Source organism: Salmo salar, chromosome 05 (genome assembly GCF_965601325.2).
Source record: "Salmo salar chromosome 05, fSalSal1, whole genome shotgun sequence".
Classification (NCBI taxonomy): domain Eukaryota; kingdom Metazoa; phylum Chordata; class Actinopteri; order Salmoniformes; family Salmonidae; genus Salmo; species Salmo salar.
This window is the reverse complement of record NC_138295.1, coordinates 20,689,436-20,703,270: the sequence shown is the minus strand read 5'-3', so window position 1 is coordinate 20,703,270 and position 13,835 is coordinate 20,689,436. Positions and strand designations below refer to the sequence as shown.

The 13,835-nt window shown below is 39.4% G+C and overlaps 1 protein-coding gene and 1 pseudogene across 1 annotated transcript; one reads left to right on the top strand and one right to left on the bottom strand.

Moving 5' to 3' along the window:
- Positions 1-6,294: 6,294 nt before the first annotated feature.
- On the top strand, positions 6,295-9,609 carry LOC106604426 (uncharacterized; annotated as a pseudogene).
- LOC106604498 (uncharacterized) lies at positions 9,608-13,603 on the bottom strand. Its single transcript, XM_014199163.3, has 6 exons — positions 13,440-13,603; positions 12,708-13,058; positions 12,112-12,471; positions 11,763-11,873; positions 10,401-10,459; positions 9,608-10,150 (listed from the first exon to the last, which is right to left on the bottom strand). The coding sequence occupies exons 1-6, from the start codon at positions 13,480-13,482 to the stop codon at positions 10,073-10,075; spliced, it is 1,002 nt and encodes a 333-aa protein (XP_014054638.3). The 5' UTR covers positions 13,483-13,603; the 3' UTR covers positions 9,608-10,072.
- Between the last annotated feature and the right edge of the window lie 232 nt (positions 13,604-13,835).

Sequence of the window (13,835 nt, the reverse complement as noted above, 5' to 3'; positions counted from 1 at the left end):
GTCACATGCTAGTCACATGCTAATGTAAAAAGCTGGTTTTTGATATAAATATGAACTTGATTGAACAAAACATGCATGTATTGTATAACATAATGTCCTAGGGTTGTCATCTGATGAAGATCATCAAAGGTTAGTGCTGCATTTAGCTGTGGTTTGGGTTTATGTGACATTATATGCTAGCTTGAAAAATGGGTGTCTGATTATTTCTGGCTGGGTACTCTGCTGACATAATCTAATGTTTTGCTTTCGTTGTAAAGCCTTTTTGAAATCGGAGAATGTGGTTAGATTAACGAGAGTCTTGTCTTTTAAATGGTGTAAAATATTCATTTGAATATCGCGCCACGGGATTACACTGGCTGTTGAGTAGTTGGGACGCAAGCGTCCCACCTAGCCCATAGAGGTTAAAGGTAATTGTCTACCAATGATATCTATGTATTAACCTGGTGGTTACATAGGCAGGTAGAGTGTAAGTACAGCAATGGTACACATGTTACAGAGATCCTACCCTACAAACAGGATAGCATAGGAAAGTGCTATTCTACTCCAGGCCTTTAGGGTCAAGAAATAGCTACTTTAGCTGCTTTGGGACAAGGTCAAGGAAAGATTAAGGTCACAATTCAATTATCATATAAAGAGGTTTCACTCAGATTATTTATTCATAATTTCCAATGGTGCAGTATATACTGAGGATGTAGTGGCCCAACAACATAACAAACCAAGACCTGAGAATGAAGAAGAAAGAGGTCATCATCAGTCTGAGGAGAAGAAAATGGAGATCACTCTGGATCACTCAGGAAAGACACAATGTACATAACAAGACAAGCGCTGGGCTACAACCCACAAGGATAAATAAAGCAGAGAAGGCCAAAAAACAGCTAGAGATGCTCCACTCTACAGGAACTGAGTAAAGCATGGATGACCTGGAAAGAGGCAAAAGCCTTCGCACAGAAAAGAAGGAGGGAGCCATGGTGCACACCCTAGCTTAGGACCCTGGCACTGAACACCCCCCTTTGCAACTGGATCTTGGACTTCCTGACGGGCCAACCTCAGCTGTTCAGGGTACAAAATATCTCCTACGCCATGCTGACTCTCAACATGGGGGCCCCACAGGAGTGTGTGCTTAGACCCTTTTTGTGCTCCCTGTTAACCCTCGACTGCGTGGCCACTCTCGACCACTCATGACTCCAACACCATCATCAAGATTGCTGACGACACGACAGTGGTAGGTCTGATCACCGGCGACAATGAGGTAGCCTATAAATAGGAGGTCAGAGACCTGGCAGTGTGGTGCTGGGACAATAACCTCTCCCTCAATGTAAGTAAAACCAAGGAGATGATTGTGCTCTACAGGAAACAGAGGGGCGAGTACGCCTCCATCCACATTGACTGGGCTGCAGTGGAGCGGGTCAAGAGCTTCAAGTTCCTTGTGTCTACTTCACTAAGGAATTAACATGGTCCACACACAACGACACAGTTGTGAAGAAGGCATGACAACTCATCTTCCCTCCCAACTCTGCACTGGGTTCACAAAAATCTATAGGTGAAATGTGTTTTAATATGCAAGGGTACATTTTGTAATGTAATGGAGCAAAATATACTGTACATTAACAGAATAATAAATTCCAATTTGAACTCAAGAAATGCTGTAGTATGCAATGATACTATCTATAGTAAATAAGAATTACATTTATTTCACAAGGTTCATACCTTCTAGGGACAGACGTTCCGCTAGCGGAATGCCTCACCAATATCCAATGGTAGAGCGTGGCGCAAAATACAAATACCTCAAAAATGCTATAACTTCAATATCTCAAACATATGACTATTTTACATCATTTTAAAGACAAGACTCTTGTTAATCTAACCACATTGTCCGATTTCAAAAAGGCTTTACAGCGAAAGCAAAACATTAAATTATGTCAGGAGAGTACCTTGCCAAAAATAATCACACAGCCATTTTCAAAGCAAGCATATATGTCACAAAAACCAAAACCACAGCTAAATGCAGCACTAACCTTTGATGATCTTCATCAGATGACACTCCTAGGACATTATGTTATACAATACAGGCATGTTTTGTTCAATCAAGTTCATATTTATATAAAAAAACAGCTTTTTTACATTAGCATGTGACGTTCAGAACTAGCATACCCACTGAAAACTTCCGGTGAATTTACTAAATTACTCACGATAAACGTCGACAAAAAACATAACAATTATTTTAAGAATTATAGATACAGAACTCCTTTATGCAATCGCGGTGTCCGATTTTAACCCCTGTGTGGACATCCAGCGAAAAATCATATCGCCATTAGCATAACAAAATGTAATAAAAAAAAAAAAACATTATTTTTTTCAAATTATATCGTTTTATAGATACACCTCTCCTGAATCGAACCACGTTGTCCGATTTCAAAAAGGCTTTACAGCAAAAGCAAAACATTAGATTATGTTAGAGGAGTATATCGTAAAAGTAGCCACATAGCCATTTTCCGACCAACCACATGCATCACAAATAACCAAAAAACAGCTAAATGCAGCACTAACCTTTGACAATCTTCATCAGATGACACACCTAGGACATAATGTTACACAATACATGCATTCTTTTGTTCGATAAAGTTCATATTTATATATAAAAACAGCATTTTACATCGGTGCGTAACGTTGACTAACTATTTTCCCTCAAATGCATCCGATGAAATAGCGCTACAATTTACTAAATTACTATTCGAAAACATTTTTAAAATGTAATATTGTCATTCTAAGATTTATAGATGAATATCTCTTGAAAGCACCTGTAATGCCAGATTTAAAAATAACTTTACTGGGTAATCACACTTTGCGATAAAAGGGGATGCGATACTCAGAACAATAGGCTAGCAATAGCAATAGGCTAGCCATCTTGGAACAATCGCATATCAAATCTAGTCTTGTATACTACTGTCAATAATCCCTTACCTTTGATTATCTTCATCCTTAGGCACTTCCAGGATTCCCAGGTCCACAACAAATGTATTTTCATTCGAAAAAGTTCATCCTTTATGTTCCATTAGCTTGTTGTTGTTAGCGCGTTCTGAAGGCTGCACCAAAAGTTCCGACGTGCGCGGGGCTACTCTTTCAACAAAATGCATTTTTTTCTTATTTAGGTTCGTTCAAACATGTCAAACGTTGTATAACATACATCTTTAGGGCCTTTTTCAACCAGAGCTCCAATAAGATTCGAGGGGGACGATTGCATTGTGTTTCAAAACGTTTCGAAAGGGGAGGGTAACCAGGGGCGCCGGCGTCATAATGGTGATGGCCCTCTCCGTGTGACCACGTTCCACAGCGTGTCATTCTGTCAGTTTTCACAGTAGGAGACTCAAATCACTTTGTAAAGACTGGGGACATCTAGTGGAAGCAATAGGAAGTGCTCAATGAACCATAGCTCACGGTGTGATTAATAGGCAATGTGATGAATTTGAGTTCGCAATTCAGAATTCCACTTCCTGTTTCGATCTGTCTCGGGGTTTTGACTGCCATATGAGTTCTGTTATACTCACAGACACCATTCAAACAGTTTTAGAAACTTTAGGGTGTTTTCTATCCACAAGTATTAATTATATGCATATCCTAGCTTCTGAGTTTGAGTAGTAGGGCGTTTAAAATGGGCACACATTCTTTTCAAAATGCGCTGTGGCGCCCCCTATCCTAGGCGACCGTCAAGAGGTTAAAATAGCTTTTCGGTGAAAGCACATTTTGCAATATTCTGAGTAGATAACCCGGCCATCACGGCTAGCTATTTTGACACCCACGAAGTTTGGCACTCACCAAACTCAGATTTACTATAAGAAAAATTGGATTACCTTTCCTGTTCTTCGTCAGAATGCACTCCCAGGACTTCTACTTCAACACCCAATGTTGTTTTGGTTCCAAATAATCCATAGTTATATCCAAATAGCTCAGTTTTGTTCGTGCGTTCAAATCACTATCCGAAAGGTGACGCGCCGGCGCGTTTCGTGACAAAAAAATTCAAAATATTCCATTACCGTACTTCGAAGCATGTCAAACGCTGTTTAAAATCAATTTTTATGCAATTTGTCTCGTAAAATAGCGATAATATTCCAACCGGGAGATGTTGTATCCGTTCAAACACTGAAATAAGAAAATGGAGTCTTCACATGCATGCGCGCACCAGTGTCATTGTTCTCAGAAGGACCACTCTCCAAAACCCCTACTGTTTTTCGCCCAGGGACTGCAGAGTTATCATTCCACGTTCTGGTGCCTTCTGAGAGCCTAAAGGAGCCTTAGAATATGTCACGTTACAGCAGAGATCCTGTATTTTCGATAAAGAGGCTACAGAAGGCCAAGAAATGGTCAGACAGGGCACTTCCCATATAGAATCTTCTCAGGTTTTGGCCTGCCATATGAGTTCTGTTATACTCACCGAAACCATTCAAACAGTTTTAGAAACTTTAGGTTGTTTTCTATCCAAATCTACTAATTATATGCATATTCTAGTTTCTGGGCAGGAGTAATAACCAGATTAAATCGGGTACATTTTTTATCCGGTCGTGAAAATACTGCCCCCTATCCCAAACAGGTTAAGATTCTATATGATGCAATTACAATGGCAATATACACTGCTCAAAAAAATAAAGGCACACTTAAACAACACAATGTAACTCCAAGTCAATCACACTTCTGTGAAATCAAACTGTCCACTTAGGAAGCAACACTGATTGACAATAAATTTCACATGCTGTTGTGCAAATGGAATAGAGAACAGGTGGAAATTATAGGCAATTAGCAAGACACCCCCAATAAAGGAGTGGTTCTGCAGGTGGTGACCACAGACCACTTCTCAGTTCCTATGCTTCCTGGCTGATGTTTTGGTCACTTTTGAATGCTGGCGGTGCTTCAACTCTAGTGGTAGCATGATACGGAGTCTACAACCCACACAACTGGCTCAGGTAGTGCAGCTCATCCAGGATGGCACATCAATGCGAGCTGTGGCAAGAAGGTTTGCTGTGTCTGTCAGCGTAGTGTCCAGAGCATGGAGGCGCTACCAGGAGACAGGCCAGTACATCAGGAGACGTGGAGGAGGCCGTAGGAGGGCAACAACCCAGCAGCAGGACTGCTACCTCCGCCTTTGTGCAAGGAGGAGATGGAGGAGCACTGCCAGAGCCCTGCAAAATGACCTCCAGCAGGCCACAAATGTACATGTGTCTGCTCAAACGGTCAGAAACAGACTCCATGAGGGTGGTATGAGGGCCCGACGTCCACAGGTGGGGGTTGTGCTTACAGCTCAACACCGTGCAGGACGTTTGGCATTTGCCAGAGAACACCAAGATTGGCAAATTCGCCACTGGTGCCCTGTGCTCTTCACAGATGAAAGCAGGTTCACACTGAGCACGTGACTGATGTGACAGAGTCTGGAGACGCCGTGGAGAACGTTCTGCTGCCTGCAACATCCTCCAGCATGACCGGTTTGGCGGTGGGTCAGTCATGGTGTGGGGTGGCATTTCTTTGGGGGGCCGCACAGCCCTCCATGTGCTCGCCAGAGGTAGCCTGACTGCCATTAGGTACCGAGATGAGATCCTCAGACCCCTTGTGAGACCATATGCTGGTGCGGTTGGCCCTGGGTTCCTCCTAATGCAAGACAATGCTAGACCTCATGTGGCTGGAGTGTGTCAGCAGTTCCTGCAAGAGGAAGGCATTGATGCTATGGACTGGCCCGCCCGTTCCCCAGACCTGAATCCAATTGAGCACATCAGGGACATCATGTCTCGCTCCATCCACCAATGCCACGTTGCACCACAGACTGTCCAGGAGTTGGCGGATGCTTTAGTCCAGGTCTGGGAGGAGATCCCTCAGGAGACCATCCGCCACCTCATCAGGAGCATGCCCAGGCGTTGTAGGGAGGTCATACAGGCACCTGGAGGCCACACACACTACTGAGCCTCATTTTGACTTGTTTTAAGGACAGTACATCAAAGTTGGATCAGCCTGTATTGTGGTTTTCCACTTTAATTTTGAGTGTGACTCCAAATCCAGACCTCCATGGGTTGATAAATTGGATTTCCATTGATTATTTTTGTGTGATTTTGTTGTCAGCACATTCAACTATGTAAAGAAAAAAGAATTTAATAAGATTATTTCATTCATTCAGATCTAGGATGTGTTATTTTAGTGTTCCCTTTATTTTGTTGAGCAGTGTATTTGTGGGCAATTCAAGTGCAAAAATAAATAAATAATAATAATAATAAAAAATATATATATATATTTTTTTTTTACTAATTGTGTGAATGAATGGATAACATAGCTGACAATCTGATTTCTTTCAAATTTCTTGTAGTCCTGATTTACACTGAAGAAGTTCCTCTGCAAGTTCCACTGACCGCAGCTCAACTCGGAGAGTCTGTATGTCTTCCATGTTTCTTCTCAGAGACAATTGATTACTTCCAATGGCTGTACTGGTACAAGCAAACTGCTGGTCAAATGCCCCAAGTTGTGGGAACTCTAGAAAAGAGAAAATCTGTAGATGTTGTTCCTAATGGAGAGTTTAACAACATACGTTTCACAATGGAGAAAGTAAAAGTTGGATATCTTCTCATCATCAACAATATCAGCAGATCAGATGAGGCAGCATACTTCTGTGGAATAGGAACAGTGTATGAGATGAAGTTTAGAAATGGAACATTTTTGTCTGTAAAGGGTAACTTTATTTCAGGAATATGATTTATCTCAATGTTCACCACAACCATTTTGTTTGTTAAGTTATGCATAGTCATAGATTCTGAGTGTGCTGCATGCATATGATTCAAGAGAGCTAAACTGCAAAAATGTTGTATTGACGTGACACTGACATTTCTTTCATAAAAACATCATAAAATTAGATGTCATTCAGAAGAGGTCTCTCTGAGACCTGTACAGGAGAACACAGAGCTGGATCAGGAGAATCCTATCCAGGAGTCATTTACTCCCCTGGGAACAGGAGTGATGAGTGTGAGAAGAGCCCTGAGACTCCCTCTCCTACACAGCCTCTCTAAGAACAACCTCAGTCTCTCTGATGCTGGGACTTACTACTGTGCTGTGGCCACATGTGGGGAGATTCTTTTTGGCGACGGAACAAACCTAAAAATTGGTAGGTAATGAATATTATGAGTTGTAATGTAGAAAGTAGTACTATTTAAGTGGTACATAAAGCACAGGGGTTGAAGTACATTTTGCTATGACAATATTCTCATCATTGACCAGAAATTAATGTTTGGGTTTAAATTCTTAATGCTACAAACAAAATACAAGCTATTGATAGTTAAACTTAACTTTAAACACTCTGTTTTATAAAACGATTTAATCAAATATCTCCTTCAATATGTGGCTTCAGTCAATCCATGTCTTTAATATGATAATAATAATACTTTATTTAGCTTGTAATCAATCAAACAAACATTCAACACAACAAATTCAAATTGAGATGATGGGGATGGAGATTGAATGTCTATAGTCAGCTGGAATGGGAGTTGAGTCAGTTTGGGTTGGAAAGGCAGTATAGTTTGAGCAGAGGGGGCATCGATGGTACAGAAAGAGAGAGACAAAGACAGTCTGACAAACAGGCCAGTAGCTCGTCATCGGAGCACCACACCTGCTTCTCCTGCAATCAGTTCCTCCACAGAATATATGTATATCGCTCTAACAATTCTATATTTATCTAAGGGTGCTATATACAGTATCTCTCTTACTATTTATTATATTTTAATATAAGGGTGGTATATACAGTATATCTCTCTTACTGTTACATTTTTCCTTCCCTTTAGAAAGATTGCTGGATTATGTAGTCATTGGACTGGGAGTGACATCTGTTTTCTGTGTCATTGATCATTATCCTCGTCTTCACCAGAAATACAAAGCCGATTTGTGAACATTATAAAGTTGAGCTCTTAAGCTATTACAAACTGTAGTTGAACACCTAATACATTTTATGATTAATACACAATATTTGCCATCAACTATAAAACCTCTGTATTTTACCTTTATTGACTTTTGTCATGTTGATGCTTGTTTTTATGTATGCTAGCAATGAGTATTGCAAAGCATATTGGACATGACAACTCAAGCACCGAATGTGATCAGGTAAATAAATACAACTGTTATAATATTGGCCTGTTGGTAGACATTTTTGGTTTGGCTGTTTGTAGAAGATTTTTAATATGATACTAGATACTCCAGTTGCCCGACTATTATTATGACGACATTTATTTATAAAAAAAACATGATGGTTCACATGATCAAGATGGAGTTACTGTAACGCCTGTCGTTAGAATTAGACCAAGGTGCAGCGGAGGATGTGTATTCATTATTAAAGATTTTAATGAACATAAACACTCTATACAAAACACGAAAAGAAACGACAGCAAACAGTCCTGTCTGGTACCAAAATGAACACCACAGAAAATAATCCCTCACAAAACATAAAGAAAAAACATGCTCCTTATGTGTGACTCCCAATCAACAACAACGAACTTCAGCTGTGCCTGATTGGGAGCCACACACACACGGCCCAAAACAAAGAAATACAAAAAACCTAGAAAAAGAACATAGAACGCCCACCCAATGTAACACCCTGGCCTAACCAAAATAAAGAACAAAAAACCCCTCTCTATTGCCAGGGTGTTACAGTTACGTTAAATTATGCTGCATTGAATTTCTCTGAGAGGAAAACTAAAAGAGGAAGAAAGAAGAGAGAGACACCACAGGAGAGTGTGTACTCTGATGTCAGGTACTCAGACTGGGAATGAACGTTGTTTATGTGCAGAGGAATGGATGTAGTTTGGTCAAGAAACTCTTGCTAATATAGATGTATATAATGTATTCAGACAGTCATGACATTTGATACACTATAATATATCATAGAATAAGCTTGTTCTTCTAGGAGTGTTATCTGTCAGAGCACCACTGTTGTGGAACGGCTTGTCCTGTGAGGTAGAGGGCCAGAAACCATTGAGGTCTTTAAATCATGCAGGAAAATGTATCTTTTTAGCGTGGCCTTTAATCTTAATCTGTGATTGTATTGTTATTTTAGACTTCTTTAGTGATTCTATGTTCTTCTCTTGTATCATATCTCTTGTATCTTAGCCTTTTGTTTAGACATACTGTTTAACTGTGAGCCAACTCAGTGGCCTTGTGTTTATTGTCCACCGTGAGATTAGAAGGTTGAGGGTTCGATCCCCGGTCCAGTCACTCCAATTACTCTAAAAATAGGAACGAATGCCTCTACTTGGCACTCAGTATAAAGGAGATGGATTGGGTTAAGTGTCCTATCCAGGAGGTGTACTTGTACATCAAGCTGCCTTACACTATTAAATATTTAACCTATGAGCCGTTCTGGCTCGGACAAGGATTACTTACTTAGCTATTTTTCTACAGTACATTTTGTTGCAATTTAAAGGTATTTCAATTTTTTGTTGTTGTTGGTCATCCCCCATTTGAAGTCATTTCTCTATTTGCAATAATGCATAATTGTATTATGGTTCTATTTTTATTGTTTTAATATATTTGCCTAAATGTATGATTGCTGTGGTATTTACTGTAACCCATGAAACAAACAATAAGATAGCATGACTTCTTAAACATTGTATTTAATGTAGGTTAATTACGTTCTACAGTATTTCTTGAGTTCCAACAGCATGATTATAGCTATAATGTACCAGCATGTACCAGTACGGCTGTGTAGAATCATCAAACCACTTTATCATTAAACATTGTCTGATTCATCACATTATATAAAATTGAGCTTTTAATAAAATTACAAAGTTGATTTACACAACTGTCATCAAAGTTCAACTCTTTGAAATGGATTACTAATTAAACTTACAGCACATGTATTCACACTTGATTTCTGAAATAATCAAAGAAACAAGAAAGCACAAGCCACACACGGTATACAGGATTGGTTAGTAACTCTGGGAATTACACCCCTTTAAACTGTAGAAAACAAACTGTAATCTATGTCTGTAAAAAAAGGTTGCTTGTTTCTGTCAGGTTGCAACTTAAAATGGTTGACCGATTGGATGCTTCCCCTGTTCTTTCATTTCTTTCTCCTAGTTCCAGTTGTCTTGGTGGTAAAGGTCACTCCAGTGTATTGTAGCCAGTCACCACTGAATCCCTGAGAAGAAACATGGAGAGAAAAAAACAGCAATTCCTAAGATGAGTGAATCACTTCCACAAGGCTTTGTTACAGAATAGTAGAGTGGCAGAGCAGGCATCTCAAATTGGTGGTCACAGTAAAAAATATAGCATTGATGTTAATCATTAAGTAAGATAGTAGTCACATAATTTAAAAAAAATGTATGAACCCCATCCACCACCTGCCCCCCTCAGAGGAGGACATACTTTTTGAAAGCTAGGATTTGTACCTGTTGGCCCAACTGGTCAGCACTGAGAATGGCGTCACAGATTTGTAGAGATGTGTCATCTGTTTCCACAGCATAATTCATTGAAATGATGAGAAACTCATTAGAAAAAAATCTACCTTCATAAAATAAACAACATAGTGTGATTTATCCAGAGACAACTGGATTAGTAAAAGTGCACGAGAGACAAAAGTACCAAGAATGGTGCCTGCATAATTGTATGGTGCCAGCATAACAGTATGGTGGCTGCATAACAGAATGATGCCTGCATAACAGTATGGTGGCTGTATAACAGAATGGTGGCTGCATAACAGCATGTTGGGAGTGTGTTGACAAGTTGACGCTGTGACACAATGTCAGAGATATATAAAGATAAACAGGAAATTAGAGCACTTGACTTGTAACCAGCTCACACTCTTTGAATAGCTGCTCTGAGCTTATTGTCTCTAGACTGGTTGCTGAGGACACTAATAAATCACAAACATTTATTATACTACAGGAAAATATTCAAAGTAAGTTTTTTTTCTAACCAAATTGTGTACATAGGAATTACATTATTTTAAAAACGAAATGGTCCAACTTTGAATAGCCTCCCAACATGATGATTTGGATAAATATAATTAAATTAATTAATTGTTTAAAATTCAATGTTCATGTACCGTAATTTCCGGACTATTGAGTGCACCTGAATATAAGCCGCACCCACTGAATTTAAAAAAATATATTATTTTCAACATAAATAAGCCGCACATGTCTATAAGCCGCAGGTGCCTACCGGTACATTAAAACAAATTAACTTTACACAGGCTTTAATGAAACACGGCTTGTAACAAAAAAAAAAAATCAAAATTAGCAGTAAACAGTAGCCTACCAAGAAAGTCATTGCTCCAGACCAAGCTCCCGTGCAGCAGCTCTATTTCCTTTTCCAACAGCCAGATCAATCGCCTTCAACTTGAAAGCTGCATCATATGCATTTCTCCGTGTCTTTGCCATGATGAGGGTGACAAAATGACTACCGTAATCAGAATAATGGGAAGTTTGAGCACGCTCAATTTAATCTAAACAGTAAACAAAAAAGTTGTTTGACCTTAACCCATTCGGCAATTTCATTGGTCTAATGAAAGCTTCATGCCGCCAAAAAACTGAGCACGTCACAGAATGTGTTTTAAAATATATATATATTTGAAAGCGGGAAAAATCCATATATTAGCCGCGTCATTGTTTAAGCCGCGAGGTTCAAAGCCTGGGAAAAAAGTAGTGGCTTATAGTCCGGAAATTACGGTAGTCAAGAAAATGTCAAATTATAGCAGCAGTTATTTAATTATGGCAAAAGTTATTAAATTACAGCACCAGTTTAATACTCACCGTTTGTTTCCTTTTGACTTGAGTGGATAAAGAACAGTAAAACAGCATTCAACATCAATGCTCCACACAGACCAATACCAAGTGGAACCAGGGCATTACAGTCCATCCCAACTACAAACACATGGTGAACATAATAACAATAAAATAAAAACAGCTTTTTATGATCTAAGGACAAAATAATAATAATGACCAACAGGAACTTTTGTCCAACATTCTAAAAAGGCTGCACTGTAAGTTCCATACATCTTAGTAGGCATTTTAATTGATTGTTGACCTCTGTTATTATGATGTAATGTTAATCAGGTTATGAGGCTTCCTCCCTTCTGATCATTTACATACATAAAAGTACCTTTGACATCCAGTTTTGTTCCGTTGCCAAACAGGATCTCCCCACATGTGGCCACAGCACAGTAGTAAGTCCCAGCATCAGAGAGGCTGAGGTTGTTCTTTGAGAAGCTGTAGACACAGCTCTGTGTAGGAGAGGGAGTCTCGGGGTTCTTCTGACACTCATCACTCCTGTTCCCAGAGGTGTAAATGACTCCTGGATGGGATTCTCCTGATCCGGCTCTGAACCAGTACACACTGTGTTCTCCTGTACAGGTCTCAGAGAGTACTGTACACTGTAGAGTCACAGAGTCTCCTGGATGGACTGGGTCAGACACTGGCCTCTGCACCACAGTATGGTAGTGTGACCTTTGGTGATTCTTACCTAAATGGGATACATGTTTTGATTCTTTAATGTATCACATGGTTCAGAAAGATTCTAAGAGTTCAGTTTTGTCAGCTAATTGTATACATTAATGAGGGTTTTTCTTTTGTAATAACACATATTTGTATGCTACTACAGGCATTCAAACAATTCACACAACACAGTGGGTACAAAGGGAGCTGTGTGAATAACATGTAAATGTACTAATGTTAATAGTATTTAGGTACTATGATTACCTTTCAATAGTAAATGAGTCCCATTGATAAAGTTGACTTCATAGGCTGTTCTCACTGCACAATAGTACACGGCTTCATCTGTTGGGTCCGTGTTTGTAATAGCAAGTCGATACATCCCATCAGCATCAGCCTTCTCCACATTGAAACGTGAATGGTTAAAGTCCTTGTGCCATACAGTCATATCATATTTTGTCATTGTTACAATACTTTGAGGCTTTTGCCCAACTATTTGTTTGTACCAGAACATATTGATATCTTCCTTTGAAAAAACACAGTAGAGAGTCACTGGGTCCCCATGATGAACCTCCCGAACTTGAGTTTGATACTGAACATCATTGCATTGTGTCACATCTGTAAAAACACATTTTATAACCATGCCAATTAAAATACAACTATTGCCAACGTTATAAAGTGATAATGCAATGCATTTACAAGAAACACTCAACTTAAATGGGAAAATGTGTATTTATTTTCTAACACCTTCAATTGTGTTTGAGGTGAAACGTGTAACAATGTATTTAATGTTCACAGTCTTTATCCATATGCACCATGTTTCCTTTAACACTTCAAATTAGTATCATGAACTGCATATTAGAAATACATGATAAACGGCTGCTTTCCCAGACACAGATTAGGCCATCTCCATTAAGAATACTTTTTAGTCCAGAACTAGGGTCTAGGAAATAAGCCATTAATGATTGAAAAATAGGTTAAGTTTGGAATTTCACTTACACATCAAACTGAGAAGTACCACAATCACTCCAATTTTGATCATCTTGGTGAGTAGCTCTTACACGCCTGGTGCAGTTGTCCTCTGCCCATGAAATGCAAAATTGGCAAGTCTATACTCACAGACCTATATGATAGGCGGGAGAAAAGTAAATCATGCTACACTTCCTGTAAAATGTTCCCACCAGCAAGCTGGTTGGTTACCTAAGGGACAGATCTAAATGTATTGAGGGGAGGGACTGGTCCAACTCCAAGGGTCATAAAAAACACCCCCTCCCCAAAGTTAAAAATATTTTCACATGACCCTCCCCTTCAACTATAAAAAAATGTATCACACTCCCTCTTCAAAGAATTAACTCAAAATGATGTTTACAACCACAAATAACACATGCAATACAT

Excerpts from the sequence above, each read along its gene's own strand:
- LOC106604498 (XM_014199163.3), bottom strand. The coding sequence starts at position 13,482 with ATGATCAAAATTGGAGTGATTGTGGTACTTCTCAGTTTGATGT. Across the intron at positions 12,472-12,707 it reads GACTCATTTACTATTGAAAG|GTAAGAATCACCAAAGGTCA; the intron begins GTAATCATAGTA and ends TATCCCATTTAG. Across the intron at positions 10,151-10,400 it reads CTGACCAGTTGGGCCAACAG|GGATTCAGTGGTGACTGGCT; the intron begins GTACAAATCCTA and ends GTTTCTTCTCAG.